The 27404-nt window shown below is 51.8% G+C and overlaps 2 protein-coding genes across 4 annotated transcripts in view; one reads left to right on the top strand and one right to left on the bottom strand.

Moving 5' to 3' along the window:
* Positions 1-3361, top strand: part of POLA1 (DNA polymerase alpha 1, catalytic subunit) — a 203219-nt gene extending 199858 nt beyond the window's left edge. For all 3 annotated transcript variants that reach the window (XM_040531361.1, XM_040531432.1, XM_040531486.1), the window contains one exon: positions 2489-3361. In XM_040531361.1, coding sequence (XP_040387295.1) covers positions 2489-2661 — 173 coding nt within the window. In that variant the 3' untranslated portion in view covers positions 2662-3361. The remainder of the gene's footprint in view (positions 1-2488) is intronic.
* A 3803-nt stretch (positions 3362-7164) lies between these two features.
* Positions 7165-12244, bottom strand: ARX (aristaless related homeobox). The gene is made up of 5 exons (XM_040531347.1): positions 11994-12244; positions 11058-11796; positions 10152-10197; positions 8043-8377; positions 7165-7881 (listed from the first exon to the last, which is right to left on the bottom strand). The coding sequence occupies exons 1-5, from the start codon at positions 12190-12192 to the stop codon at positions 7641-7643; spliced, it is 1560 nt and encodes a 519-aa protein (XP_040387281.1). The 5' UTR covers positions 12193-12244; the 3' UTR covers positions 7165-7640.
* Between the last annotated feature and the right edge of the window lie 15160 nt (positions 12245-27404).

Genomic DNA, 27404 nt, shown 5'->3' with positions numbered 1-27404 from the left:
CCCTTCCCCGCTTGCCTTCACGACAGGAGCTGCCTCTAAGAAATGTTTGAGGCGTGCTGTCAGGGAGGTTATCGTGTGTAATTAAAGTTTAGGTTCGGTGATGGGCTGAGGGAGGGAAATGCTGCGGGTGGAGAGGCTGGGGCTGAGCCCGACCTGGGCATGGGCCGTGGGGCATTGCCCTCTACTTTCAGCATCATTTTGTTGTGTGTCTGGTTGTTCCTGTGTCTTCCCACTCTTTTTTGTACCTGCCAGCTGCTTCTGCACCTTGATGCCTTTCACCTCGGTCCCTCCTGAGCTCCAGGACCCTTTAAACTATTTCAGCTGAGTTTTGAACTCCAAGGATGGTATCTCCTGCAGTTCGTTGGTACGGACAGCGTGGTTTTGTTAGCACGTGAGCAGTGGAAATGAACCCACTCAGTGTATTCTTTAGTTTGGAGACACACAACCTTGTTAGTGCTGAATTGATGGCAAAGCGGGTTTGGTGTTTTTATGGATCTGGTTATTACAGTTTTCATGGTTTGTTTAATGAAACCCTACGCTGAAGTCATTTCAGGATCGTTACATGTGCTTGTGCTGTAGCGACTCCAGTCTGTTAATGAACAGGTTCTGGTAATCAAAGTTTTCATTGTGTTGGCGGTGTAGTTTAAGGAGTATTTAGTTCCACTCATAAGCACAATTCCATCACCGTCCGAGCAATGGCAAGAAGGTTGTGTTTTCAGCCTGACGGCTTCCTTCATTTGCCCCAACTGCCTAAAGCTGTAAGTATAATAAATACCTAAAGCTGAATACACACCTTCCTCGTAAGGATGCATGAAAGGTGCTTTTAATCAACGTACTCAGTTACTCAGACTGACACCTCTAATTGAAATCTTAATCGAGTTTTTAAAGCACTTTTTTCGTGGCATTGTGCAGAGCACCCGAGTGGAACTTGGTGAATAACGCGGGAAACGGGAGTGGGCGACAGCCCCTCAGTAAGACAGTGCTGGTTGCGTGGTGCCCAGCAGTTAATCCCTGAGCTCATCCTAAACCGGACGAGGCTCTGCAACAGAGTCTGTCCATGTGCCCTCAGGGGGAGGAATTCCCAAGCCCCAGGAGCGATGGCTCCCATTAGCCACCCCAGCTCCTCACGCACGCAGCACCCCTTGGCTTGGCCGCCCAGACCAGGCTAGGCTCAGTCACCTCGCACAGGTTTCCCAAATCCAAAACATTTTTTACATCTTGACTCGGTGAAAGCCATTTGAACAGGGATGGAGGCTTCTTTGTTCTGTTTGCGAAGCGTAAGGAGATGATGAGAGGAAGGGAGACGGCAGCTTTCAGGCTTGCCAGCTCCAGCGGTGTCCTAGCGCCGTGCCCCGTCCTGCTGGAGCCCCTCCAGGGTAACGGGAAGGGACTGCTTGAGGGGAGGCTCGTTTGGGGCTACATCCGCCCCGGGTGTCTGGTAATAACACAGGGTATCCAGCGCTGCCGATTTCAAGGTGTGATTGCAGGTGGGGGTTCGGATAGGAGCTGGTGTTTCTAGAGCAAGGAGCGGGCTTGAAAGGAGGAGCACCACTGCACCACATCTGCAGCAAGTTGGCACTGACGTGCATCAGTAGAATATTTTCCTCTTTTAGCCTTTGTCCACAGCCTTTGTAAAGCAAAAGCCAGGCAATCGCCCAAACAAAATCCCTGGATTTCTTTTTTTAGATGGCATAAAATTTCACTAAAAAAAAAAAAAGAACAGTTCTGGCTTTGCTGCTTAAATATGTACAAACTGGTATGTGTGTGTGTGAGCTTGCACACACAAACCCACCAGCAGGTAATGTCTTGCACTCCAGACATTTCTTCACGGGCATTATTGAGCAAATATTTGGGGAATGGCTGTCTTCATTTGCGTATCAGGCAAACACGATGCGTCCTTACTGAGATACTGGGCACCTTTGTTGTAGGGTGGGACCGTGTGGAGTTCACTGCCACCTTTCCTCCCAGCCCCTCCGTGGTGCCGAGCACCCCGATGCCCGTCCTGCACCCGGGCTGTGCGTGGGAGCATGCGGCAGCGGTGTCGAGCCGGACCCAGGCCGTGCCAGCGCCAGCAGGGGCTTGGGAATCGCAGCGTGGTTCCCTTGACTGATCTGCAGCCAAGCTCGCGGCAGGCAAATCGTCCCCTGCCTCAAGCCCGTGGGGGCTCTGTGGAGTTCTCATTATGTCCAGGAGCCTGCTCGTTTTGGCTGGGCTCTCTTGGAGCCGCTCGGTGCTGTTGCCCCGTACATCCTCTGGCTGGGACGCAGGTGGAGCCAAGCCCTCCCTGCAGCCGCGGGTGCAAGGCAGCTGCAGCCAGAGAGCTTGCCTCAAGCACGGTCAGTGAACAAATGAACACTGCCCACGACTGTCTCCTCCTTTCTCCTTGAGTCGAAACACCGTGGTTCGCAACAGCGGTGAATGCCAGACTACTTTCTTTTTGCCGTCTTTTAATCCTTCTCTGTTTTGTTTCTTTTCTATGTTCTTTCAGAGTACGTGAAGAAGAAGCCACTCAGAAAAGAGGTGACTGAGGCCTACAAAAGACTGAAGAGCACGGTGGACAAGTGTCTGTCCATGAGTGGCTACTCAGAAGTGAACCTCAGCAAGCTCTTTGCCATCAGCATAGGAAGATCTGCAGGAGAGCCTAACAATGAAAGACAGTGATGGGCTGAAAAGGGAGGGAGAAGAGAGGCTAGCTCGTTGCTTAAAAATAACGACCTCTTAAGCAACAGCCTATTTCGGGATGCACAATAATGTTTTAACAATCTTGTTCCTTTGGTGGAGGAAGAACAAAAGATGAAAACGGGACACATGATCCACGGGGACCTGAAATACTCGAGGCGGTTTTTATCTTCGCTTCTTTTCTTCGCCGAGAAGCCAGGGCTATTCAAATATGGAGTAGTTGATTTTTGCAATATATTTTGTTGTGTATGTAGACCTATGAGGGAAAAGGGGGTGGGGGAATTGCTGCTTTAATTGGATAATTCCCAGTGAGAGTTGCTGGAATGTAAGTGATCCTAGACTTTGCTCCAGGGTATTTAGTAGAGGTGCTCTCAGGAAGAGAGGTTAGTAGAGGTCTCAGTAGGAGCACTAATGTTTTGCCTTTTCACAGTTTATCTTCTTCCTAATCATAAACATACCAATTAAAAACAATGCTAAACCTAAATGCCTTTCAGTGTCCTACTACCTTCCGAATGGAGGTAGGGACGCTTTACTTTCAACTGCGTGAAAGGGAAAGAAGGATGGAAGGCTGGAGGCGCCAAAACTAGGGGACCATCTTTTCGCTGGGAGTCTTCCCGTGCATCTTAAAGCATGCTATTTTGCCAGGTTGGAAATTTCTTACGTGGATGTATAGGCATGCACATGCACAAAAAAATTCTTTGTACATACGCAGAATAAAAATGTATTTCGTTTCTTTCCATGCAAAATATTTGAAAGCAAGTGATCAACAGGGAGAAATTTATTTCGGATGGCGTTGTAGCCAGTAACGGGGGAAGGGAAGGAGGAAGAATCATTGTTGCTGTTCTGTATAATAATTACTGTATCGGTGATTTTAAAGGTTTTATAAACAAATTGTATTTTGTGTTTACTTTTAGTAAAACGACAAGCAGATATGACAAGAAAAAAGCATAAATTTGGGTAGAGCTTTTGTACACCAAATATTGTTGTACTCATGTTTGCCGTTAAGTTTGCAATCTGTTATTAATGTAAGGTTATAAAAATGTTCTTTTAAATCTTTTAACAGTATAAAATGTAAATTTTCTTAGCACTTGAAAGAAAAAAATAAAATTTTCTAGAAAAAGAGAATTGGATTGGATCATCTGACTACTAGAAATGTGCTGCGCGAGGTTGCTCGAAATGTTCCCTGGGTTGACAGAAGTGCCCACGTGTCCATTTTTAGGATGCCTGACAAAGCTCAAAGAAAAAAATAAGAACATCAACAAGAAGGCGTTGGGTGCCAAAGGGATGTGTGTGTCTGGGTTGGTGGGTTTTATGGCTTCCATTTGTCCCCAAGTGGGAGCTGCACAGAGCGTTGGAAGGTGCCGTGTGCCGAGATGGGCGATGTCTGCTCGAATGGGCCTAAATGCACAGAGTGACTCTGGGGCTAAATCCGTGGAGTTTTCGTAGAATCGCGGGATGGTTTGGGTTGGATGGGACCTTAAAGAACTCCTAGTTACACTCCCCCTGCCGTGGGCAGGGACACCTCCCACCAGACCAGGTTGCCCAAGGCCCCATCCAGCCTGGCCTTGAGCACCTCCAGGGATGGGGCATCCACAGCTTCTCTGGGCAGCCTGTGCCAGGGCCTCACCACCCTAAAGTTTAATCACAATATCTGAAAAACTGCCTCTGCTCCATCGCTTCTTTGTGCTGGTGTTTGGCGAGCCGTCATCCTCTCCCAGGGTGTTCACCTGGGCGCTCGCAGAGGAGACTTTTTGGGGAGCAGGCAGTTGGAAGGAAGGACATCAGCATTGCAGCTCCTCGAAAGACGGGGGCCTGCTGTAATCTCACCCAGGTTTACTTTTTAAGACCTTCCATGCCCGACCCAGTTAGGATGGCGGAGATGTTCCTGACGTTAGTTAGCCGGGCAGGAAGCCTCGGAGCAGCTCGAAGCGTGCCCCTCTCCGCCCGACGCAGGTAGAGCGGTGGCTGCGGCACCGCCTGACCCCGCGGGCCCCGTGCGTGTCCGTGTCAGGAGGGCAGCAGCGCCCGTCCGTTTGCAGGTTGAGGGACGTTTGCATCCGACGCGAGCGCTGCCGCGGGGCGCGGAGCAGGGGGCCGGGGGCGCGGCGGAGCCGCCCGGGGGGGGCTTCGTGACCCCCCCGGGGGGATCGGGGTCTGCCCCCGGCCCACCCGAGCCCCCCCCCCCCGGAGGGGTGAAGCCCCCCGGCGGGCACCCGGAGCGCTGCGGGCCCGAGCGGCCGCCGCCGGCCCTCCCCGTGGCACTTTAATGGATGAACTCATCTGTGCCAGCTTCAGGTTGCAGCTTAACATTCCTTCATCCCGAAGGCAGCATTATCAGGTTGTTGGAGGCTGTTTTCAAACCTTGGTTTTGAATAGCAGCGGCTCTGCATTAATTTAACCACTAAGCTAATAAGTAGGTTTCGTTTTGTTATGCTAAGCTTTATTGCTTTTCTTTTGATCAGAATGGTGTTGTTGAGCAAAGCAGCAGACAAGGCATTCTTTGATGAGGGAATTAGCGCTCTATTCTTCCTCTATTATTCATAGCACAGTGGAATATGTAAGTACCTGAGGGTGTCAAAGGAGAGCAGGCTCTATTGCAAAGTGTTCGCCTTGTTTCTCTCAATAGCTGACTATGAGATGATAAACCGCTTAATACACTGCACTAATTGGATGAGAGCAAAAAGAGATGGGAATTAAGGCAAGGCAAAAGGAGAAAGTGCTACCAGCCTTCATTCACTCTTTCACCACTTTAACAGCGCCAAAGGAGGCACAAGCTTTCTATAAGCAGACTAGGGGTTTTGTGCAGAGATAAAATGAACCTGTTAGTGGATTCAAGTAATACACTAATTATTGCACAGTATAAATACCACTACTGGTTTTATAACACGGAGGTAAACTTCTTTTGAGAAGGTTATAGGATTGCTTGGCAGCAGTATAGATCCTAATAAGGGACCAGAGTAATAACCCCCTGGATTAACAAAATTGCTGCTTGCAGAAGTATGATTCTGGCTTTTACGAAGATTTCAGCCGAATGAATAAAAATGACTGAATGACATTTCTTAATGCGTAATGGCTCGATAATGATTCCCTTTTCTTTACGGCAAAAAATGTATATTTCAGACCGCACCGTTAATAACGCCCAGGGAACAAGCGTTATTTTCCCCATCAAAAAAATAAAAATAAAAAAACGGGTAAAAAAATATACTTTTTTTGCGCCTCTGGTGTTTTTTGAAACGCTAAAGCTGGGCGGGGGGGAGGGAAACGCGGCTGGCTGCGGGGCAGGGTCGCGGCCGGGGCCCCGACGGGGCGGCCCCGAGAGCGCCCCGCCGCCGGCCGAACCCCCCCAATCCCCCCCAAACCCTCCCGGAGCCGTCCGCGGCCCCGCTGGATGCGCGGAGTGGAGCCGGGGGCTGCCGACCCCGGCGGCGCTGGGACGCCAGGAGGCTGCTTCCAAGCGATAAAATAAAAATAACGAGGGGCAAGAAAAATAAAACGGGGGGGTGGGGGGGGATAGGACACTGATCCCGGGGCGGCGGCGCTCGGAGGGCGAGAACCGGGCGGGCGCTGCCCCCTCCGAGCCCCCGAGCCCCGGGGCTGCGCCCCCCGCCCGGCCCCGCCGCCTCCGAGGGGCCCCGGCCCCGGGTCCCCAAAACCCCGGGGGGGCCCGGCCGGGAGGGGGGCGCGGTGCGAAGCCCCCGGCGCCCCCGCAAGGACTTTGTTTTGTGGCGTTTTGTTCTTTTGCTTTCGTTCTTTTTTTTTCTCTTTCTTTTTTCTTTTTCTTTTTTTTTTTTTTTTGTAAACATATATCGTTGTTTATTTTCTGAACGTGGCACTTCTCCACCGGATAGCAAAGGAAAAGTGTTAACAATAACGACATTACACGGAAAAGTACTGTACCATCGCCTCTTGAGGGTTTCAGAAACCTCTACAGTTAATAAGTTAAATAAAGGGTTTGTACATAAATATTTGTCTAGGACCCCTATGATATCTACAACACAGTAAGAATCTACAGAATGACAAACTTTTACAACACTACACTGAGTGCAATTGTTTTATAACATTTCAAATATACAAAGCTCTGTTCTTTTTTATAACAATGGTATGTACAGAATCAATAATCACAGTTTAGTGACTTAAACAGTCCATATTCTAGCAGTGTATTTCCCTTTGGTTTGATATAAAAACCTTGGTTGGTGTAGTGATAAAGAATATAACGAGAAAAAGATATACCCTCTCCCTTAAGTGCACTGGTTATCTTACAGCATCAAATTCACTTTCGTTCTGCACTGGCAGCATCCTCGGTGAGCACCCGCGGCTCGCAGCAGCGCCGTGTACGACAGTTCTCCAGTGCGCCCACCAGGCCAGCCCAGCACCGTGGGACGGGGCTTTGAGAGGTGCGGGCAGCCTCCCCCCCCCCCCCCCCCCTTCGCTTTCCTTTCTCAGTTGCAATTTTCGATTCTTTTCTTTGCCTTTTTTTTTTTTTTCTTGCCAGATAAACGGAAGGAAAAATATTTAAGTGTACGTAACGCTAATATATAATAAATTTTATTAGGTAGGGCTTTTTTTTTTTTTTTTTTTTTCCGCTTGATGCTCAGCGAGGAAATTAACACGTCGTACATTTAGGAAATGTACCAGCCAAGGAGTTTCGGGTTCGGGAGCCTGCGAGCGTCGCCCCGCTCACTCGCGCGAGGGCTGACTGACGGCCGATGCGCTCGCTGTCCTCCAGTTCCTACCTTGGGAACCTACCCCAGTCTTAGCTGCTGGTCCGCTTTTTTATTTTATTTTATTTTATTTTATTTTTGTTTTTAAAGAAACGTTTTCCCCCATTTGGTCTTGATTCGTGCTACGAGGTGACCTTTCCCCACCCGCGAATTTATTCTCCTCTCTCTCGCTCTTAAAAAAAATCCCCCCAGCAAACTGAAACGAACGCAAACGAAAGCGGGAAGGACGGCGCCCGTATCTTAGCACACCTCTTTCCCCGTGCTGCTCCCGGGGAGGATGTTGAGCTGGGTGAGCTGGGCGGCGTGCTCCTTGGCCTTCAGCCGCAGGGCGGCGATGCTGGACGCCCGCCGGTCGGCGGCGGCGCTGGCCGGGTCCCCCAGCCCCGCCGAGCCCACCGCCCCCTCGGCGGCCGGCGCCGGCTGCCGCAGCAGCGCCGCGGCGCTGGAGGCGCTGCCCAGGGGGGCCACGGTGGAGAAGAGCCTGCAAGGGAAGCAGAAGCAGAGAGGCCGCCGTCACCCCACCGCCGCCGCCGCCGGGCGCTCCCGGGCCGGGGGCGCCGTCGGGGCGCCCCCCGCGGGGGCTCGGCGCACGAAGGCGGCCGGCGCCGCGCCGCGCCCCCCCCGCCCCGGGCGAGGCGGTACCTGCCGAAGGCGGGGCTGATGAAGGCGGGGTGCCGGAACACGGCCGCCCCCAGGAAGGTGCCGAGGCCGAGCGGGGTCCCGCCGGGGGGCAGCGCCGCGGAGCCGGGCGGCGGCGGGGGCAGGCTGGGGAAGGCGGCGGCCGCGGCGGCGGCGGCGGCGGCGGTCCAGGCGGAGTCTAGAGCTGGGTGATGAGGAGGGAAAGGACTAGCATCAAGGTATGGACTGAGGGGGTGAGTTGCTGACAGGGGACCAGGGAAAGGCAAACCTGGGGGGTGTGTCTGAGCCCCAGCCTTTTCCCTCTTCCGCCACTTAGCCCTACGGTTCTGGAACCATACCTGCAAGCCAAAAGAAACACGGGGTTTAGCACCGCTCGCCCCGCCGCCGCCGCCGCGCACCGGCCCGACGGCGCCCGCCGCTCCGCCGCCGCCCCCCCGGGGGCCGCCGCACCGCGCCCCCCGCCGGCCCCGCCGGGTCTCGGGGCTGCCCCGAAGGGGGCTCCTTGCGAGCGCCCTGCGCGCCGCAGGCGGGGAAGCGCGCCCCGGTTTCGCCGAGGTGACCACACACAAACGGCGGCGTTAGGGGGTCGCCGCCTTTTTCGTTCTTTTTTTTTTTTTCTCCTCCTCTCCAAAAAAAAGATTAAAAACGAAAAAATCGTGACTTCGCCAGCGCCTGCAACGAAGAAATAAATTGCAGCGCGATCGAAGCAGCAAACGTGCGTTTCCACGCTGTGCTTTCAGGGCGCATTTTACAAAACTTAGTTCGGAAGCCACGGAATCGCCGTCCCTTTCTTTCCTCTTCCCCCCGCCCTCCAAAACAACAACAAAAAAATCAGTCATCATCAACGAGCCCGGGCTTAACCCAAGGGAGAGGCAGTGGGAAAAAGGCACCGCTCGCCGAAGGGAAAGAAACACTCGCTGAAACGCGAGCGCGGGGCGCCACACGCACCCAGCGAGAGGCTCGGAGAGGGACTCGCGTTTGTCAGATTTTCGGGCTGCCGTGGGCTCGAAATCTCCCCTTTGAGGCTCGGCTCCGTTTTGTAGGAGCAGCGCGACGCCCCGTCTCCCCGGGATCCGACAGAGGCGGCAGCGCTGCGGGTCCCTCGCTACAGTTCCCCATCTATAATTTATACCCACACGCGCACCGGGGCGCGCACGTAGGAAGAGGCTCCTCCGTGTTCGCGGGGAAGCCGAGCGTGAGTCTTTGGCAAACGGATCGTCTCTGCCAGCTAAAACTCAATTAGCGAGCTGTCCTCGCTGCAATTCCCCGTTATTGAATTAATAAGTCTGAGTACACCCAAAGGTAAACGGAGGGACTCTCATAATTCATATTCCCTTAATTACATCTTCTCCCGTGAATAGGGGAGAGAAAGGGGGTGTCTTTCTTTTTTAAAAGTTATTTAACTTTCCCACGACTTGTTCCCCTGAGCTGAAAATACTGATTTGCTGTCACATCTCTGTTTGACAATGGAGAAATGTGTCAACAGAAAGGAGGGGACAAATCTCATCATTAGCCCCTCTAATGCAAGAAGCTGTTGTGTATTAAATGAGCCATATGGAATTTATTATGCTTTATCAGCGCCTGATTTTAACTGTAAAGTGATTTGCTCAGCTTCCAACTCGGAGACATCTGTTTTCTGTTGGCAATCAGGGCATCCCAATGTTTATCGTCTCTCTGGTTATGAGACTTGGGTTGGGAAATGCACTCTGGTATGGGGCGGCAAACACCTTTAATAGCATTGCACTCACTCACTATTAGATCAATGCAGGCTTATTGCTATCAAAAATGGGAAATCAAATAGCATTAGCCAGCTCCTTGTGCAGGCGGAGAGGAAATCAAACAACATTTCGCCTTCAAATGGCCCTGTTTGTTCTAGCACTAAGTGGGCTTTTATGAAGCCCGATTGGAGATTTGATCGCAGCCAAGTACCCGGCTCGCAGCCGAGTGGGGCCGTGTCTAACAACCAAAACCCCGCGGGGCCCCCTCATTTCCATCACCCGGGGGTCGGCTCGGCCGCCGCGGGGCCGAAGGGGCGCGGGGACGCCCCGGGTCCTGCTCCCGATCCCGCTCCCGATCCCGAGCGGGGCCCCGCCGCCCGCGGCCGCCACTCACCTGCACTCGGGCTTCGGTCAGGTCGAGCCTCATGGCCAGCTCCTCCCTGGGGAGACACACACGCCGCCGTCAGCCCGCAGCCACGCTCCAGGCACCGCCCGCACCCGGCCCGAGAGCAGCGGGGCTCCCCCCCGTCGGGGTTGCCGTCGGGGCTGCCTCCCGTCCCGTGCCGGCACAGCCGCGCTGCGCTGTCTGAGGCACAGAGGGTAGAACCGGGAGCCGTCCGTTCGCCCTCAGGCCGCCGGCTTAAAGCGGGAGCCCCCCGGGCTTAGCCCGAGCCCCTCCGGCCTCGGGCCCGTCCCGTCCCGGCGCAGCGACGGGGAGAAAACGCGGGGCGGGAGCGCGACAAAAAAGCGCTTGGACCCGACCCGATCGCGACCCGCCGGGCCCGAGGCTGCGGCCGGGGCTGGGGGGGAACGAGGCGGCGCGCCCGGGGCGATGCCCGGCAGCGGGGGAGCAAAAGAGCCCGGCGGAAAGCTCTCGGCGCCCCCCCGCCGGGGAAACAAACGAAAAAAGGGCCGGGGGGTGCGGGAGCGAGGCGTGCGGGCGCGGGGGGCTCAGCCCCGTCGGGGGGGTGCTATTTCGGGCAGCGGGCGCGCAGCCCGGCCTCTCCCCGCCGGGCTCCCCCTTTCCCCGGTACGAGGCCCCCCGAAGCCGCCCCGGGGCCCCGACGTGCCGGGCCGGTATTTTTAGGCGGCGGCGCTTTGATGCGCGCCCTGCCGGGGCTTCCCGGGGCCGGGCAGCGCTCCAGCCCGCCCGGGGAGGGCGAAACCGATCCCGGGGCCCGGCGGCGGCGCGGGGTAAAAATAGCCGGAGGCGGCCCCGGGCGGGGGGCGACCTTCTCGGCGTCCCCGTCCCCGCTAGAGCCCCCGACCCCCCCCGCGGCCGCCCCGTCGGCGCGGGTACCTGGTGAAGACGTCGGGGTAGTGGGTTTTCTGGAAGGCCCTCTCCAGCTCCTCCAGCTGGTAGCTGGTGAAGGTGGTGCGGTAGCGGCGCTGCTTCCTCTTGAGCAGCCCCTCCTCGGAGTCGCTGCCGGCCGAGAGGCACACGCTCTCCTCGCCGTCCTTGCCCTCGCCGTCCTCGGGGTGCAGCAGCAGCTCCTCTTTGGGGGACAGCTCCCCGCCCTCCGCCCCGGGGGCCGCGGCGGCGCCCCGGCGGGCCTCTTTCAGCAGCCCCCCGCCGTCCTCGCCCAGCAGCTCCTCCTCGTCCTCCTCCTCCAGCTCCTCTTCCTCCTCGTCCTCCTCCTCCAGCATCTCCTCGTCCTCCTCCTCCTCCTCCTCCTCGGCGGCCGGCGCGGCGGGGCCGGGCCGCTCCTCGACGTGCGCCGCGCCGCCGCCCCCCAGCTCGTCCAGGGCGGGCGGCGGGGCCACGAAGGGCGCGTTCTCGCGGTAGCTCTTGCTGCGGCTGATGCTGACCTGCGGCGCCTGGCTGATCTTCAGCGTGTCCCACGGGGCGGCCGCGGCGGCGGGCGCGGCAGCGGCAGCGGGGGGCACGGCGGCGGCGCCCCCCTCCGGCCGCCCGTCGGGGCGGTCCCCCCGCGGTCCCGGCGGCAGCAGGCGGCCCCCGCCCGGCCCGTAGAGGCGGCGCAGCTTGGGGGGCAGGTGCAGCTCGGCCGCCTCGAAGGGGGGGCTGCCCTTCGGGGAGCCTGCGGCGGGGCGGACGGCGGCCGGACGGGGCGGGCGGGGAGGAGAGAGGGGAGAGAGGGGGGGGAGAGAGAGAAGAGCGGCGCGGTCAGTGCGGGGCGCTGGGTCCGCGGGGAGCGCCCCACGTCGGGCGGAGCCCCACGTCGGGGGCAGCCCCGCCGGCTCCCCCCCGACCCCCACCCCGGGTGCCGGCTCTCACCTTGCGCGGCCTTGTCGTGCTCCGGGCGGGCGGCGAGCGCGGCGGGCAGGCTGTGCGCGGCGCCCAGCAGCCGCACCTTGCAGGGGCTGCGGCGGCCCAGGATGCTGTCGATGCAGTAGGACGACAGCAGCGTGGGCGACTTGCTCTTGGCGCCGTCGGGGCGCTCGCCGCAGCCCTCCTCCGGGTAGGGGCCGCTCATGGCGATGGCGCCGCCGCCGCCGACGCCCCCGCGGCGCTGCCCGCTGCCGCCGGGCCGCCCGTCACGGGGGGAGTGAGCGGCGGCCGCGGCGCTCTTGAGTCCCCCCGGCTCCACGTGCGGACGGGCGGCCGCTGATTGGCTCCCGGCGGGGGCCGGGCGGGCGGGCGGCCGCCGGCACGCGGCGCCCGGCAAAGCGCGGAGCGGAGCGCAGCGGATCGGGGGCGCCGAGCCCCCGACTCGTCGCGCCACGCCCGGCTGCCGCTCGCCACGCCCACTCCTGGGGGGGGGGGGGGTGCTCCGCGCCTGGTTTTCCCCCTCCGCGCGCCCCGACGGCCGCCGCCCCGCCCCGGGCGCCCCCCGACGTGCGCGGCCCCGCGGGGCTCGGCCCGGCCCCGGGGAGCGGCGCCCGCGGCGCCGAATGGAGCCGAAAGCGCCCCAAAAGCGAGGGGAGGGGGCCGGGAAGCTGCGGCCCGCGAATAACAGGCCCAGAAGCGAAGGGGCAACGGCCCGGGAGCAATAGAACGGAAGGCGAAGGGCGGCCCCCAACCAAAACAACCCCCCAGAATAATAAAAAATTGAGAAAATTGAAAAGCGAGCCCCAGCCAAACGAAAAGAGGCCAAAAGCAGACGGGAGGAGCGAGGGGCACCGCGGGCTGCACCCACTGCCCCGTGCCCGGCTCCTGCTGCGCCCCCCCGGGCCCGTCCCCGGTCGGAGCTCGGCTGTGCCCAGGCACCTCGCTATTTATTTATTTATTTATTTATAAACAAACTTTCATTCATTTGCGGTCTCTCCCTGTCTCTTTCCCCCCCGCTTTCCCCCTGCGACCTGCTAATTTAACACCGGGGCGCGTTACCGGAGCGTTAGGGGGGAGCCGGCAGCAGCGCCGCGCCGAGCCGAGCCGAGCCGAGCCGAGCCGAGCGGCGGAGTGACGGCGACCAGAGCCCCGCGCCGGGGAGAAAAGCTCGCCGGGCTCTGCAGCCGAACTGCTGCTGCCGTGCACGGAGAGCGGGCCCGGGGGCTGGCAGCCGGCGCCGCGAGAGGCAGGGGGGCACGAGCGGAAGCATCCCCTCCGTTCGCTCCAGCCAGCCCGGGGCCACAGCCTCGGCTGCCGCTGCCGGAGCGGCGCCCGGGCTCCGGCGCCTCTGCCCCGGCCCCCTCCCTGCTTCTCCTTTCCTTTTTGTATTTTCTTTTCTTTCCTTTCCCCTTCCTTCTCCTTTCCCTTTCCTTTCCCTTCCCTTTTCTTTTCCTTTCCCTTTCCTTTCCCTTCCCTTTCCTTTTCCTTTCCTTTTCCTCCTCTTTACTTTCCTTTTCCTTTCCTTCTCCTTTCCTTTCCTTTTCATTTCTTTACCCTTTCCCTTCCCCTTTCCTTTTCCTTTCCTTTCCTCACCCCAGCCCGCAGCCGGGCCCGGCGCCCTCCTCCCTCCGCAGGACGCAGCGGGGCCGGGGTCTCCCCGACGGCAGCCCCACCACAAGCCCCCCCTGCCCCCGGCCCGCAGCCCCAGCACCGCTCCGGCGGGGCTTGAGTTTTGTTTCATTTTAATTTCCATTTTATTTATTTTTATTTTATTTTTTTATTTTCTTTCACGGAGCCCCGTCGTCCTCCCTCCTTCCCCCGCCGGGGGGGGGAGGCAGGGCTGCGGCACGGCTCCCGCCGCGGGGCTCCGGGCACGACGGGGCGAGGGGCGGCGTGCAGCCCGCAGCCCTGCTCCGGACGGGGGACGGGGACCCGGGGGGGGGGCACCACTGCCCGGGGCGGGGGGGCGCTGCGGGGGCAGGCACAGCCTCTGGCCAGCCCCCAGCACCGGCTGGACGTATTAACGTTATTATCGTCATTATTAATATTATTGTTATTATTGTTATTATTTTCCACTCTCTTTGCGATGAAGGAGAAAACGAAAATCGCTACGTAAAACCCGCCAGTGCTTGAGTGAGCGCTGTTCGTTTTATGGAAGGAAAGGCTTGTCCTGGAGCAGGGGGCAGGCACAGAAACCCCCCCTCTCCTGCCCCGCTCCCTCTCCCCGTTCCCCCGTGATTTCCCCCCCCGCTCCTCGACGTGCTTTGCGCCCCTGGTCCCGCGGGCCGGCAGGGCAGCGGCGCACACCCCGGCACGCAGGGGGTGAAGCAGAGCATCGCTCTTCCACTGATGCAGCCCAGTCGCAGGCTTTTTAACCACGGCATTTTTACTTTCACGAGCTCGGGGCTGTGGCAGCGGTCCTGTGCGGCGCTGTTCCCAGGGGCGCTGGAGCTGGGCGTGGGGAAGGCAAGACGCTGCTCTGCCTCGGTAGCAGGCGATGGAGAAATGCCTGGTGCCGTGCAGATGTCATGAGCTGGGGCGCGACTACTCGCACGAGCCTCGGTTGCAGCACAGTTCTCTCGATTAAAATGCAAGATATATTCCCCACTGCCGCGGAGAACTCCTTTCCAAGACCTCTCCTGGGCACAGCCCTGGTGCTGCACACTTCAGCCGTGAGCCGTGGAGACGGGCAGAGCGCTGCCAGAAACAACCTCACTCACTTCTGCAGGGGTCACGTTAACCACTTACAAAAACACAGCGGTGACAAGGGAATCAAAGCGCGGCTGCACATCGCCCGCAGCCACGGTGAGAGAGCTGGGGGAGAGGCAGCGTCTCGATGTGCTGCTGCCTGGGGCACTGCCAGGTCACCGCCATCTGAGATCCCCTCTGGGTGCGGCGGCTTAACCACCTTCTCAGTGAGGACACAACAAATATCACCGGCTTTTTGCAGACTGATAATTTAAACGCAGATTAATCAATACCTAGTGGTGGTCGCTGGGGCGCTGCACCAAAATCACTTTGCGGAGTGATGTGAGACCTCAGCAACTTTGACTTCCCATCCAAGAGAAGAATTCATTTCAAAGTACTGCTTTTTCTTGGAGCAGTGTTTGCAACGACATCCTTGCTTTGCAGTCATCTAAACTGGCAAGACTCAGTTTGGCTTGCACACACCGGCTTGCAGCACCACTGCTTTTCTGCCTGGGGAGTAGCCCTAGCTTTTGTTGCTTGCTTTGGTTTCGTTGCTAGCTCAGGTAGCAATTTCCCTATTGACTTACATCTGGCCAAAGGCCTGACAGTGGCAGTGATGGTCACTTTGGAATAATTGTTCATAAATTTAATATCTGGTCCGTGCCCATGGGTGGGCAGAAGCTGGCCCTTTTTCCATACATTTAATTCATAAAAGACTTTTATAAATCCTTTTTTATTTATTTATTTTATTTTTTTAAATTCAGTTGGCATTATTTTCTAATTCCTTACTAGTTCATTTTTTTTCCTATTAACATGGTTTTCATTACTCACAGAGGACAGCAGTTTTAGGTGAAGGTGGCTCACCTTTATTTCTCTTCTGCTGTTCCCCCCTACAGCCATCTCTCTTTCCTGGGCCCCCCTGTGTCCCAGGCCCATGTTGCCTGGACCTCCTGGCTGCATGGAGCCCACCTGCCCTGTGCTTGCTCTACAGATCGCCATCTGTACTGCTTCCGTCCCATTCATTCCTGTCCAATTGTGTTGTCATCTCGGGTCCTTAAAGTTCTCCAGAGGCTTTTTGAGGCTCTTGGACTCACCCGGGAGCCCCCGGACTTTCCACTTTCCCTCTCCATCCCCTTCCTTTGTGCATCCCCTCCTGAAGGTCCCAGAGTCCCCGCAGTGGTGACTGCCCCAGCGGCTCTGTAAGGAAGCAGCAGACTCCTGGGCACCGCCTGGCTTTTAGTCTAGAGTAGGGCTTTCCTGCAGGACATGCTTTCAGCACATGTCAAGTCTTAGGCTAAGTCCAAGAGAACCCAGGTGGGTCTCTGTGTCCTGGGTCTTCCAGGCGATGGGTGGAGATGTGGTTCTTCTGGCCCTAGAAAATACATGGATAAAATCTCAAGCAATGTCATGGCAGTAATCCTTAAGTACTCCATGAAATTAATAATGCATTTAGGAACAGTGGTCTAAAAAAATTAAAATGATGATCATAGGCTTATTTAACATTATACCTCCTGTGTTATTTTCCTTTGTATGTGCTGACTAGAACTGAGCAAAGGATTCATAACAAATAATTTATTTGTCAAATGCATTCTCTTCTGCTCGTGGAATATCCATGAGCGGAGCATCATTTTCTCAAATGTACTTGTTATTTGGAATGCTCCAGCGGTTCCTTTAAATGAATATCAGGGTGGCCTAGCCGCAAATGGTTTCTGTTGTTCAGCTGTATGGTCGGTCAGATACAGCAGGCGTATCGATGGGGTACCCGCCTGTTGCGCGAGCAGCACACTACTTGTGCAAATAGGTGTGTGTGGGTGCATGCGGCAGCTGGGGTTCCCTTGGCGGATGCACAGGAAACTTTTGAAACGTGTTTTCTGCAAGCTTTCGTACTGCTGAAACGCGATCGCTCCACTAACGGCAGAGGGGGTGTGAACGCCGGAGCAAATCCATTAAAAATTCAAATGAGCATTCAATGAGCGAAGGACATTCTTCACCCTGTTTGACTAGCTCCGGCGTGACCTTCACGCAGTGCTGTTTCAGTAAAGCAGCCTCACAGGGACAGAGCCCGAATCAGGGTGATCGTGGGAAGGGCATGAGTTGGGGGCGCAGGTGCTGACGTGGCGTTCCCCTGCCTGGGAGATGTTATTGACAGGATTGGGGTTCTTTAATCCAAGTACATGACTAAAGGGAAACAGGGTGATGGAGGGAAAAGACAACAAACTGCGTATGAAGCTCAGTCGGATCATGGCCCTCAACAAATCTAGCCTTATGCTCATATTTGTTATTATTATTTCTACACCTACGGAAGCCATTGCCTCTGGCTGTCACTGAGGGACCACTGGTATTTCATAAAGATATAAAAAAAAAGTGTATGGTTAGGGAAAATCCACATTTAACAGAAGGGAACGCTCACTTTTCTTGGAAGAGGCTGATCCTCACTGGTATCTTCAAGGGCCTTATGTTAGGAGGCTGTTGGGCCGTGCTCCTCACGGCTTTCTCGGTGTTGGCACCTCCGCATGGAGCATTCCCAGCACAAATCAGGGCTGGGTCTGGGTTGGTTGTCAAACGGTCTGTTCTCATACAGCATCCACTTGTATTTCCCCAGACCTCTCTGCTTTATATTCTGCATTTCTCTTAATGTGAGATTCAATCCATCTGTGAAGCACTCTGTGGTGCTCTGTAGGAAGAGAGATGTTTTATGAAAATAACTGGTGGTGAATGAATGAACCTGCTATCTCACGAGCGTAACCCTGCTGAAAGAGACACGACATAAATGTGCCGGGGACAGTCATAATAACACAGCTAATAGCAGCAGAGTATGTAGAAGTGAATATATGAAGGAGTTTCTTCTAAGATACTCAAATCAAGTAAATTTATAAAGTACAGTTATAAAGTAGATTGAAATATGAAGATAAAAAGCGAGAAAAATCCGATGTTGTGAAGTCATCATGAACAGAGATGTGTTCTTAAAAACTTACATGGTAAAATTAGGCTCCTGAAGAAGATGACAGCTAGGACTGCGGGTGTACATGACATTGTAGAAAATTATGAGTGGGTTGGTATGGAGTGGAGCATTTCCTTCCAAATTCAAAGGTTTTTCTTAACTGAGAAAAAAAAAAATTACAATTTGATTGTAAATTGGCTCAGCAATTCAAACAGCTGCAATTCAAACAGCTGCAATTTGTTGGACTTTTGATTTGAAGTTTTCCATTCAAAAATAAAAAAAAATGAATATATGTGTTAAGATCTCCCCTTCATACATAATTCTTAGAAACTTCTATAGACAGATATTTCCAGTCATATGCATGGATTGTAAAATCTTGAAATCATAGGGTATAAGTTATTATTTGGAATCAATGCACCTTCTTGTCTTGTAGCTTTTTATCAAGCCTTGAAAAAGACTTGGCACTTACAGAGCTAAGCTATTGTTTCCATTCCTGAAAACTAAAAATAATGTTATGGAACCTCAGAAAAACTAACTTTAAACAAAAGACGTTGGATTTAACTAAATTATTGTTCCTGCATTGTAACCCTTACTCATAACCTTTCATTCCTCAAGTCAGTGGGGTTTTCTCATGAGTGAAAGCACATTTGTGTGATGGTTTTTGTGTTGCAACCCAGGCAACCATAGCATAAATACGTAAAGACTCTGGTTGGGCTTCAAGGTGAGCTGGGGTCTGCTTGAGAACATCTGCTTGTTCCCTTCAGCAGGGTTTGCGCTCTCATCTGTCTTGTTTAGTGATGCTCAGGAAAATGTTATTCTCTTCTCTTTGGAAATGAGGTAGAAAGGATGCTTTGGCTTTGTTCTGCTTTCAGTTTTTGTTTTGATTCTGTTCTAATACTGAAATGTCTGGAGTGCTCTGGATATTCTTGGGATTTCTGACACAGAGCATAGCTTCTGCTCTTTAAAACTTGCTGTGTGACCAAGGCTTTTTTACAGATCTGTCACTTGGAATGGCAGTGCACATCCTCCCTCACTGAACGCAAACTTAACGGTGAGAATAACCGGGTAATCATTTGCACATTTCATCTATCTATCTATCTATCTATCTACCTATCTATCTATCTATCTTATCTGGGACAAAGCTGTACAAATTCAGGGGGAAAAAGGATCTTTAAAACTGAAAGTGGATTTTGACCTGCAGTGTGACAGACAAAAAGTCAAACGCCTGTGACATGAAATACTTTCTCCTTTCTGCAGCGTGTAGCAGAAAGGTGGAATGGAAACAAGGGAGGTGAACAGGGCAGAGTGCATTTCTGAGACTGTTACCAGTTTTTGAAAGGAAAACAAAAGGAATGAGTGTCCAGGGAGAATCAGGCACACCTCAATAAGGAGCTATGAAGGTGAATATGAATACGGAGCTGGGATACCAGAAAAAATCTTCTTGTTTACAGACTGACAATTTGAACCTGGATCCAAATGCAACTTTATTGAGTCGTGCAAGGATTATCAGTCAGGAAAATGAGGCCAGCTCAAGCCCAGTAGAATTCAATGGAAATTGGGCTGTGATTTGGTAGGGAAAAGTAAGTCAGATTTGTATGTGTCTTCTGACAGAAAAAAGTCCATGTTCACTCAGCATAAGCTTTTTGGCTAACCTGAAAGCTATGCAGAACTCCATATGCTTTGTGATCTGGGATGCCTTTAAGCATGCCTAAATGGTGTAGGATGCCAAGGCTTGCGTTTAACAGTGTTTTTAGGAATCCAAGTCCCATCTGTATGTCAGTAGGATTTAATGGCTGTGTCCCTTTGAACAGAGAATGGGTATTGCTAAATCTTCTGCGTGTGTTTATTCTGAAAATATTTTAGAATAAATTGGGGTCGACTCAGAAACTGCTGGTCCAAAACCGCAGACTGCTGTTCTAGGCCCTTGGTTCCCTCTGGGGTCCCGCAGGCTCCTGGGAAGAGAAGCACATTGGGCACCCTTCGAAATATCAATATTTCTGCAGCAGAGCTCAAATGCAATAAATATCTTGGTAACTATCATCAGTAAGTATGACAAAAGGATGTTCTTTCCAACTTTTTGAGAAGATTTAAGGGTTCTCATGTATATTATAGCCTCTGAAATGAATTTTCACCACCTGCCCTTCCATACCAACAAATGCATGTGGTCTTTGTGCAAGAATACCTCAGTGGTGGCTTCACCATTACAGATCCTTGGCCACACCACGAGGTCCTCATTCATTCATTGTTTCCTGACGATATCCTTGGGCTCCTGGTGGGGCAAAGACCTTGGGCTTTGACCTTGTGGCACCAGCCAGAATTGAACCAGAAGCCAGCGGCCTCGAGCTGCACGGGTGAAAATTAGCACGGGGGTTAATACAGCTCTTTGGAATGCATTTGGATGGGAGTGATGCTGAAAAACAAATCTGTTGTCTGTACTTGGTAACATTGCCAGATGCTCACTGCGTAGTCAAGGGATTGTCTGGACAGCATCAGTCTAACATTGAAAACTGATTTGTGTGGCTCTGATGTGCCATGCAAACAGGTTGCAAGGAGACACGGAGACCTTGGTCAAAAATCAGGCAAGAAAGGGTTTACCCCTGAGAAGTCACTCAGGGTTCGTGACAACCACAGCAACCTCCCTGAAGAGCCGGCTGCATGGCTCATGGAGGATGGAAAGGCGTGAGCTGGCGTTGCATCTCCAAAAGCGATGTTTCTGTTCAGAGGTGGCACATCTCACCAGAAGGCTGCAAAATGCAGCAGAAGTGACATCCTCCTCTCATATCACTGTCACCATGGCATATCAGTGCAGCCTCGTGTCACACAGCTCAGGGGGAGCTCCGGGGTGGCATTCAATTTAAGCTTCATGTCTATTGGCTTTCTTATAAGCCCCTTGGCGAGCATCATTTGCTTCAGATACCAGATCTACTAATGATTTTTTTTTCCCTCCCCCTTGCTCACACTTTAATTGCAGGGTATATGTAATACCCTCAGGAACAGCTATTGCCACCTGTATTATTATTTACGCTGTGAAAACGAAGCTTATGGCAATATATTTATTAACACCATGCCCTGGAATCACATGAGTTAACAGCTTAATCCTGTGATTGTAAACATGTTTCCTGATATGTTCAAGCACCATCCGTGTCTTTAACTTCACATCAGGAAGCTGGGAGCACGAGTAGGTCATAGTTTTTACAGAAAATATATTCTTTACAAAAAAATTGCATAATGAAGATGTGATTTATGCAGCTAATAGTGCCTGTCTAATACAGCATAATGCCTTTTGCAAAGAAAGAGTTAAACAAAACATTTATGCGGTATAAACTTTGCTCCTTAGCATTAAAATGCACTTTATTCACACTGTAGATTTCTCTTCCAGCCATGGCTATTGTTTGTCACTAACAGCTAGCTTTTGTGAAGTTAATAAATGTGCATAATAAGGACATAAAGGTATGGAGAAGTAATACTGTAATCCTTTTGTTTGGATAATCAGTCTAATGTATGCAAATTAAACCTTATTAGTACTAGGGTTTTGTGTCTGCTTATCAAAATGTGCCATTTTCATGAAAATTGGAAGTCCATTATATAAAGTTATTATTAACAATCATTTAGGAATTATATACGGTATGCAAATTAAAGTTGATTACAACTAATTAAGGGCTTTCTTTGTTATTTGACCTTGTCTGCTTTTTATGTAAATATGTTTCTTTTGGTCTGGCATATTTTTAGACTCAGAAAAGTATATTAAGACAAGTTACATTATGTATTTTTAATATATTTTTGTGTGGCATAAAAAGCCCCTCGCTATTGTTTAAGCGCCTGGCTTCACGCAGGGATGCTCTGCGCGGCGATACACAGACACGTGTGCCGTGCGGCTGTGGGACAGCTCTGAGAGGTGGACCGCCAGAGGAATTGCAGTAGCAGGCAACAATCACACTTCCAAGGCCTTCCAATGGTTGAATGAAAAATGATCAAAAAGGAAAAAAAAAAACCTGCTATTGAAATATAAACAGCCTTCATGCCAGAGTGGCCTTTGTTCCACCACTTATTGAACTGGATAAGCCTTAGTTTAGAGGCTCCAGACACAGCCAAGTAATAAATGATTGGTCCCTACTTGCCAGGCACATTGCAGAACTTAATCACCCGCTCTCCTCCCTGGGACCACTGATCTCAGGATAAAAGACTTTTAACACAGCCAGCACAGCCAGCTCAGGAACAACAGCCTCCAGGAAGATTCGTGTGCCTGTCAGCAGCAGAGAAGGTTAGGCATTAAGTGAAATGAAAAAAATCTCCCGAAGAGAACTTGGGTGAGTTGAATAAAATTTCTATTAAAAACAACAACAGCATGTAATACAATTTTGATGTGTTTTGTACATAGAGAAGAAACCTGCCAAGTAAGCCAGTCACCAGTGTGAAGATGGGAGATGGCGTATTTAACAGCGTGTCAGAAAGAGATGTGTAATCAATACCTGAATACTTTCAGTCTCCCAGTCAGAGTAAAAGATGCAAGACTAGGAAAGAAAAGGTTGAGATGTAAGGGGTGTAAGACAGGAATATATGAGAAACGTATATGAAACGCCTTCGCATATTCTTTGAGTCAAAAATTTGGGATTTGAGAATAAATAAAACACAATTCTTGGAGTTTGGTGAGATTTACAGTTTTGCTGACCTCTTTGGCACAAAATGCGTGCGTGGTGGTGCATCAATCCTAGAAAAAAATCCTCTGTAGAGGCAAGATCATGTACTTAAGCATGAAACTGGGGATATGCTTGCAAACTCAGTTTTTATTCTTTCCTTTCTACATCCCCAACATCTTGCATTTCAGTCTGGAAATCACAGAGCCTCCTTGGCTGGGCCTTTGTGTCTCACAGGACCTGTCCCCTCCTGTTCACAGGAGGGTGTCCCACCTGCTGTGGGCAGCCCTGGAGCCTGGCTTAGCGTGGGCTGGCCTCCTCAGCACCTGGGCATGGGTGTTAAGGGGGCCTGCGCGTTCGGATCTGCGCGAGAAAGGCTGGGGCCGGATTGGGAGAGGAGCGCATATCGTACCCTGATAAGGGACAGTGATGGTCTAGCATACAGGTCACTGCTCTCCCTCCTCATTCCAATTTGGAGCTGCTCATGGCACAGAAAATGCCAGCTTCTCACTGGCTGAAGACCAATTCACTAAGCTCTTTCTTTGTCCTCGCAAAAGCCTCCTGGCTAGGCATCCAAACCCCAGGAGGAAGCAGGATCTTCCCATATAGCCCCTGCGGCCAGCTGAAACCCCATCAGCTTCAAAGGCTGGGTCTTGAATACCTGCTGCAAGCTGCTGGATGGGAAGTCACACGCTGCCGATGACTGGCATGACTTATTCAGCAACTATTTGAGAACATATTTGAGCAATTGGAGAAGTTGGTGATTTGTTCCCTCACAATGGGACCACAAGGTGCAATTCAGTGAGTGACTTATTACAATGAATCGCCTAGGGCTGTGACAGGGACATTTTGCTCAATGCTCTGCTGCTGGCAGGAGCTGAAAAATGGGAAATCAGAGCAGGCAAAACACGTCTCTGCCACATGGGGCAATGTCCGACCCTGGTCGTCCTCCTTCCCAGCTGGCACAGTAATGCTAAAGGCAGGAACGGAGCCACAGCAGCAGGCTCATGGAGGGGACACATTGCCCTGCCAGCACTCGTGTTTAATGGGTAACACCAAGGAAATGCCACAAAAAGAAAGCTTTTGTTTCAAAATTTCCTGTTGAAGAAAAAAAATCCAAGAAAGACATAATTTCATCTCTTCCACCTAATAAACAGTGAGTGCTTTCACATCAGCGTTGGGAACTCAAGACACTCAAACAGTGCAAAGCAAAGGTACGAAGGAGTCTTGAACGATTTCCTCTTACAGAATAAGGATGAAACCCTGATGCCATCAAAGGTAATAATTCAGGATTTCCCTCAGGGAGGTGAAAGTCATTGTCGTGTTTTTAAAATAGTTGCAATTTTCTGTCTCTAAATAGCACAGACTACAAAATGTATTGCAAGGGGAATATAAAAATAGTCAAACTCTTCAAATCTTTTAATTCAATGAGAATGTAATATGCAATTAAAATTAATTATCTCATAATCGAACCGTAGACACTGATTATTGCATCATTTTCATAAGAGACATGCATCTTAACTTGAATAATTTCTGGTATCGCTGTGGAGTGAGCTCAGGAAAGAATCTGGGCCCGAGTGTATTCATGCTTTAGCACTCAGAGAGAAGCAGTCATGGCTGGGTATGGCTTTTCCTCTGCAGAGTGCTTGCAGCACCTCTCTGCGAAGCAGAGCCTCTATCCTTGCCGGTGACAAGTAATTCATTCACTCCTACCCAGAACCACCAACTCCAATCTGCTGCCCCCTTTGTCACTCCCATTCACTGTCACCTTCCTCCCAGCTCTCAAGTTGCTCCCCCTGAGCCCCTTCTGCCTTGTTGTGGCCACCCCCGTTCCCCTTCACCCTTGGGAGCCCTGTGTCCCTCCTCAGCTTGGGTGAGGGCACAGGAGGGCCCCGTGTTTTGTGCCCCTCCAGCCGGCCTGCAGGCGGGGGGCAGATCCAGGACTGGGACAGGGACTGCAGTTGCCCACCGCTGCAGGGCAGAGCTGGGTGGAGAGGGGATGCACCCTGAGGTGCCAGACTGGGGGCCTTCTGAAGGCTCGGTGATCCCGGGGTGGGATAGGACCCTCTTAAATTTATCCTCCCAGGACACTGGTGTTTAGGCCAGGAGCATCATGCAGGCCTCTCTCCTGGTCCCTTGCATGAAGGGCTCTCTGGGGTGTCACCCCAGCCTGGGTCGGTATATGGGATGTGTGGGACAAGCTGCCTCTGCAAGGGTAGTTGGTCACTGAGCTAAAGCAACACATCTGGTTTTTAAGTGCTTACACTTTGGTGAGATTTGTCCTAACTTCTCAGAAAAGGTGCTGGCAGAGACTCATTTCATTTTGTGTCTCATCTCTGCATGCTTCTGAGTTCGGTAACGTGGGCATCTCGATTATGAGAGCGGTCTTTGGGCCTCTCATGTCTTCTGGTCCCAGCCAGGCTTAAATATCTGCCATTCTTCAGCAGGCATCTTCAGGGGATGACAACTTCAGAAGAGCAGGGGGCTCTTGGTTCACCACCACTCTCCAGAGGTTGTCACCATGTGTCCCCTGGCTACCCCAGGCTACCTATCCTGAACTGGTGAGATTTGCACAACCACATTGACTTCAGTTGGTTCATGTTAGTTCTGCCTTCTACATCTACACATCCGTTGTTCTTCTGAAAACAGGTCTTAAGAGGTATTCCTGTTTTCAGACTTTTTGTTAAATGCAATGGCAACTGGTAGCAATGTGTGTTTCTTTGGTGTTATAATTCAATAGTGCCAAATCTGGAGAAGGGCTTGGTTCTATGGCTTGTTTGCAGTATGGACTTGTGGCGGGTCCCTGAGTGGCCTAGGGCTTTGGGGTGGATCTGTCTGTACCTTCTCCTTATGGATCAGTGTTGTGTTTTTTTTTTTTTAATTTTATTTTTCCTGATGTTCCATGTTGTTATCTTTGATTTTGATTACACTATTTTAATATCCCCAGACTCATTTCCTTGAAGGTGTCCAGGCAGCGTTCACCCTCCCAAGCATTCCTTTTCCCACCTTGTCCTTCAGAATATATCTGCCGAAAATGGCTTTTTGTCTTGGCATTTGCAAACATTTCTGTACAGTTTTTCTGACAGCATCCACTTGCTCAGATCTCTTTGGCCCCTGCTGACTATTGGGAGGTGTGTGGTTAATCAAGGCAACTAAGTGCTCTGCCTCATTTCCATGTTACTGGGTGGCACAAGCCTCCTTCAAATTGCTACAGAGTTTTGTACTTCTTCCCTGTGTGTTGCTTATCCTGGGTGTTGGATTTACATTTGTGATTCATTGCTGCACTGGATGAACATCTGGGCAAGCCTTGCTATGTGCACTAGGAATCTTTCTTTCAATAATGACATATAAACCAAAAAAAAAAAAAAAAAAAAAAAGCAGACAAAGAAGAGAAGTAGATTTGCACATTATTCATCCTGATAAATGTAGCTATGAAATGGCTTTTTAACTTTGGACACAGTTGGAGCTTTATAATAGGCTGTCAGTGAAGTAACACCTGTGATCCTAACGCCTGGGTCTATTTTGCTGATTTTAGCTATAAATTCGATTTCCAGTGCTATGGGGATAGCCCTGAATGTGTAGATGGGAGTGCAGGTTTAATTCCCTCTGGCTTTGTCCCTTCCACCACAGTCTCAGGTTTCTCCAGGCCATCTCAGTTCTAGAAAACATTCTGGTTTTTGCTTTCATATGGATGACAGTTTCAGATTTGTCCACGTTTTCTTAACTGTGCTTATGCTTGATAGCATACTTGTGTCCCAGTTAGACACAGAATTCATTTTTTAGTTTAACTTTTTCAAAGAAAACAACTGTCAAATTACTCTTCAGAGGAAAGGAAGGAAAGGAGGATGAAGTGGGTGGAGTGTAAGTAACAATTACTGTAGGCTGATAATATTTAAAGATTCATACCAGGATGTATTTCATGGGCCATACATGTACGTAACAAATTCGCCTACTCTGTAATCCTTCTTTTTATTGACAACACAACAATAATCTCTTTCCAGAATGGTGAACCGCAGAACATTTTTCTCCTGCAAATGCTGCATTTGAGTTCAAATAACTAATGTGAAACATTATTGTTGGAGAAAGCTGGCAAGCCTACTGAGCAGGCTGGTGATTTAGGCATAAATCCCTCACTGAAGGAAACTTCAGTGCCTGCTTTCTTTTGAGTCTTAGACTTTGATTTTCAAACTGAAGGAGGGTACACCCCCATGGCACTGCAACTCCAAAAGTTGCTCCGAATCTGTTGAAATTTACTCATATTGGCATATGGGAATGGGAAATGTAATTTAGGAACCTCTTCTGCAGACCTCCACTCCAGATATCAAGAAGACAAGGAAGGCAACTCAAGCAAGTCATACCTGCAGGACTGCATATCTGTCATTATATAATGTAATACTACCGAAATATGTTTTCAAAGTAGAATCATCCTAAGATTTCAAGCAAAGCTTCCTTCTATTTCTCCACACATGGGATCTATAGCCATAACTTGTTTTCACATTTCAACTGAACAATACTTTTTGCACAGGAAAGCAAGGAGAAAAATCCATCCACAGAGAAAGAACAATATATTTTCTCTTTCCTTCATTTGAAGAGATTTTTTAACCCAGGACTATAGGGACAGGCTAATAATAGAAAGCAGTTACAAAACGCACCACCTTTTCCCAGCAGATTCTGGGAAAATTTTCTGTCTAACTTTTGAAATTGTCTGCTGTTCTGATGGATCCCAGGCCCTGGTTACTTATCCAGCACAACTACATTTTAAACAGTTCAAAATAATGAAATAAAAGCTTTGGGCAATGCCAGAAGATCTGTAAGCATGTGCTCCCTTCCCTAGTCGTACACCCTTTGCAAAACTCTCACCTAGCCCAGCATTAAAAATCGTGACTCAGGAGCAGCTCATGCCCCAGCCCATGCTCTTCCTTACCCCTCTGTGCTTGTGACACAGCAGAGGTGCTATGCCAGTGTCAGGACCTGTATCCCTGCGCATGAGCTTTCTGCTGGGAGGATGTGGGGCGGGGAGGAAGGCTGCAGGCACAGGGCTGAGGCCAGCACCAGCCTCCCCTCCTGGGGATGCACACCACGCGGGAGATGCTGGAAATCCTCCGGTGCCTCTCAGCTGGGCACCCTGCATGCTGGTTAGGGATACGGGCACCC

Source organism: Cygnus olor, chromosome 1, assembly GCF_009769625.2.
Source record: "Cygnus olor isolate bCygOlo1 chromosome 1, bCygOlo1.pri.v2, whole genome shotgun sequence".
Classification (NCBI taxonomy): Eukaryota; Metazoa; Chordata; class Aves; order Anseriformes; family Anatidae; genus Cygnus; species Cygnus olor.
Note: the sequence above shows the minus strand (reverse complement) of the source record. Positions and strands in the feature narration are given on the sequence as shown.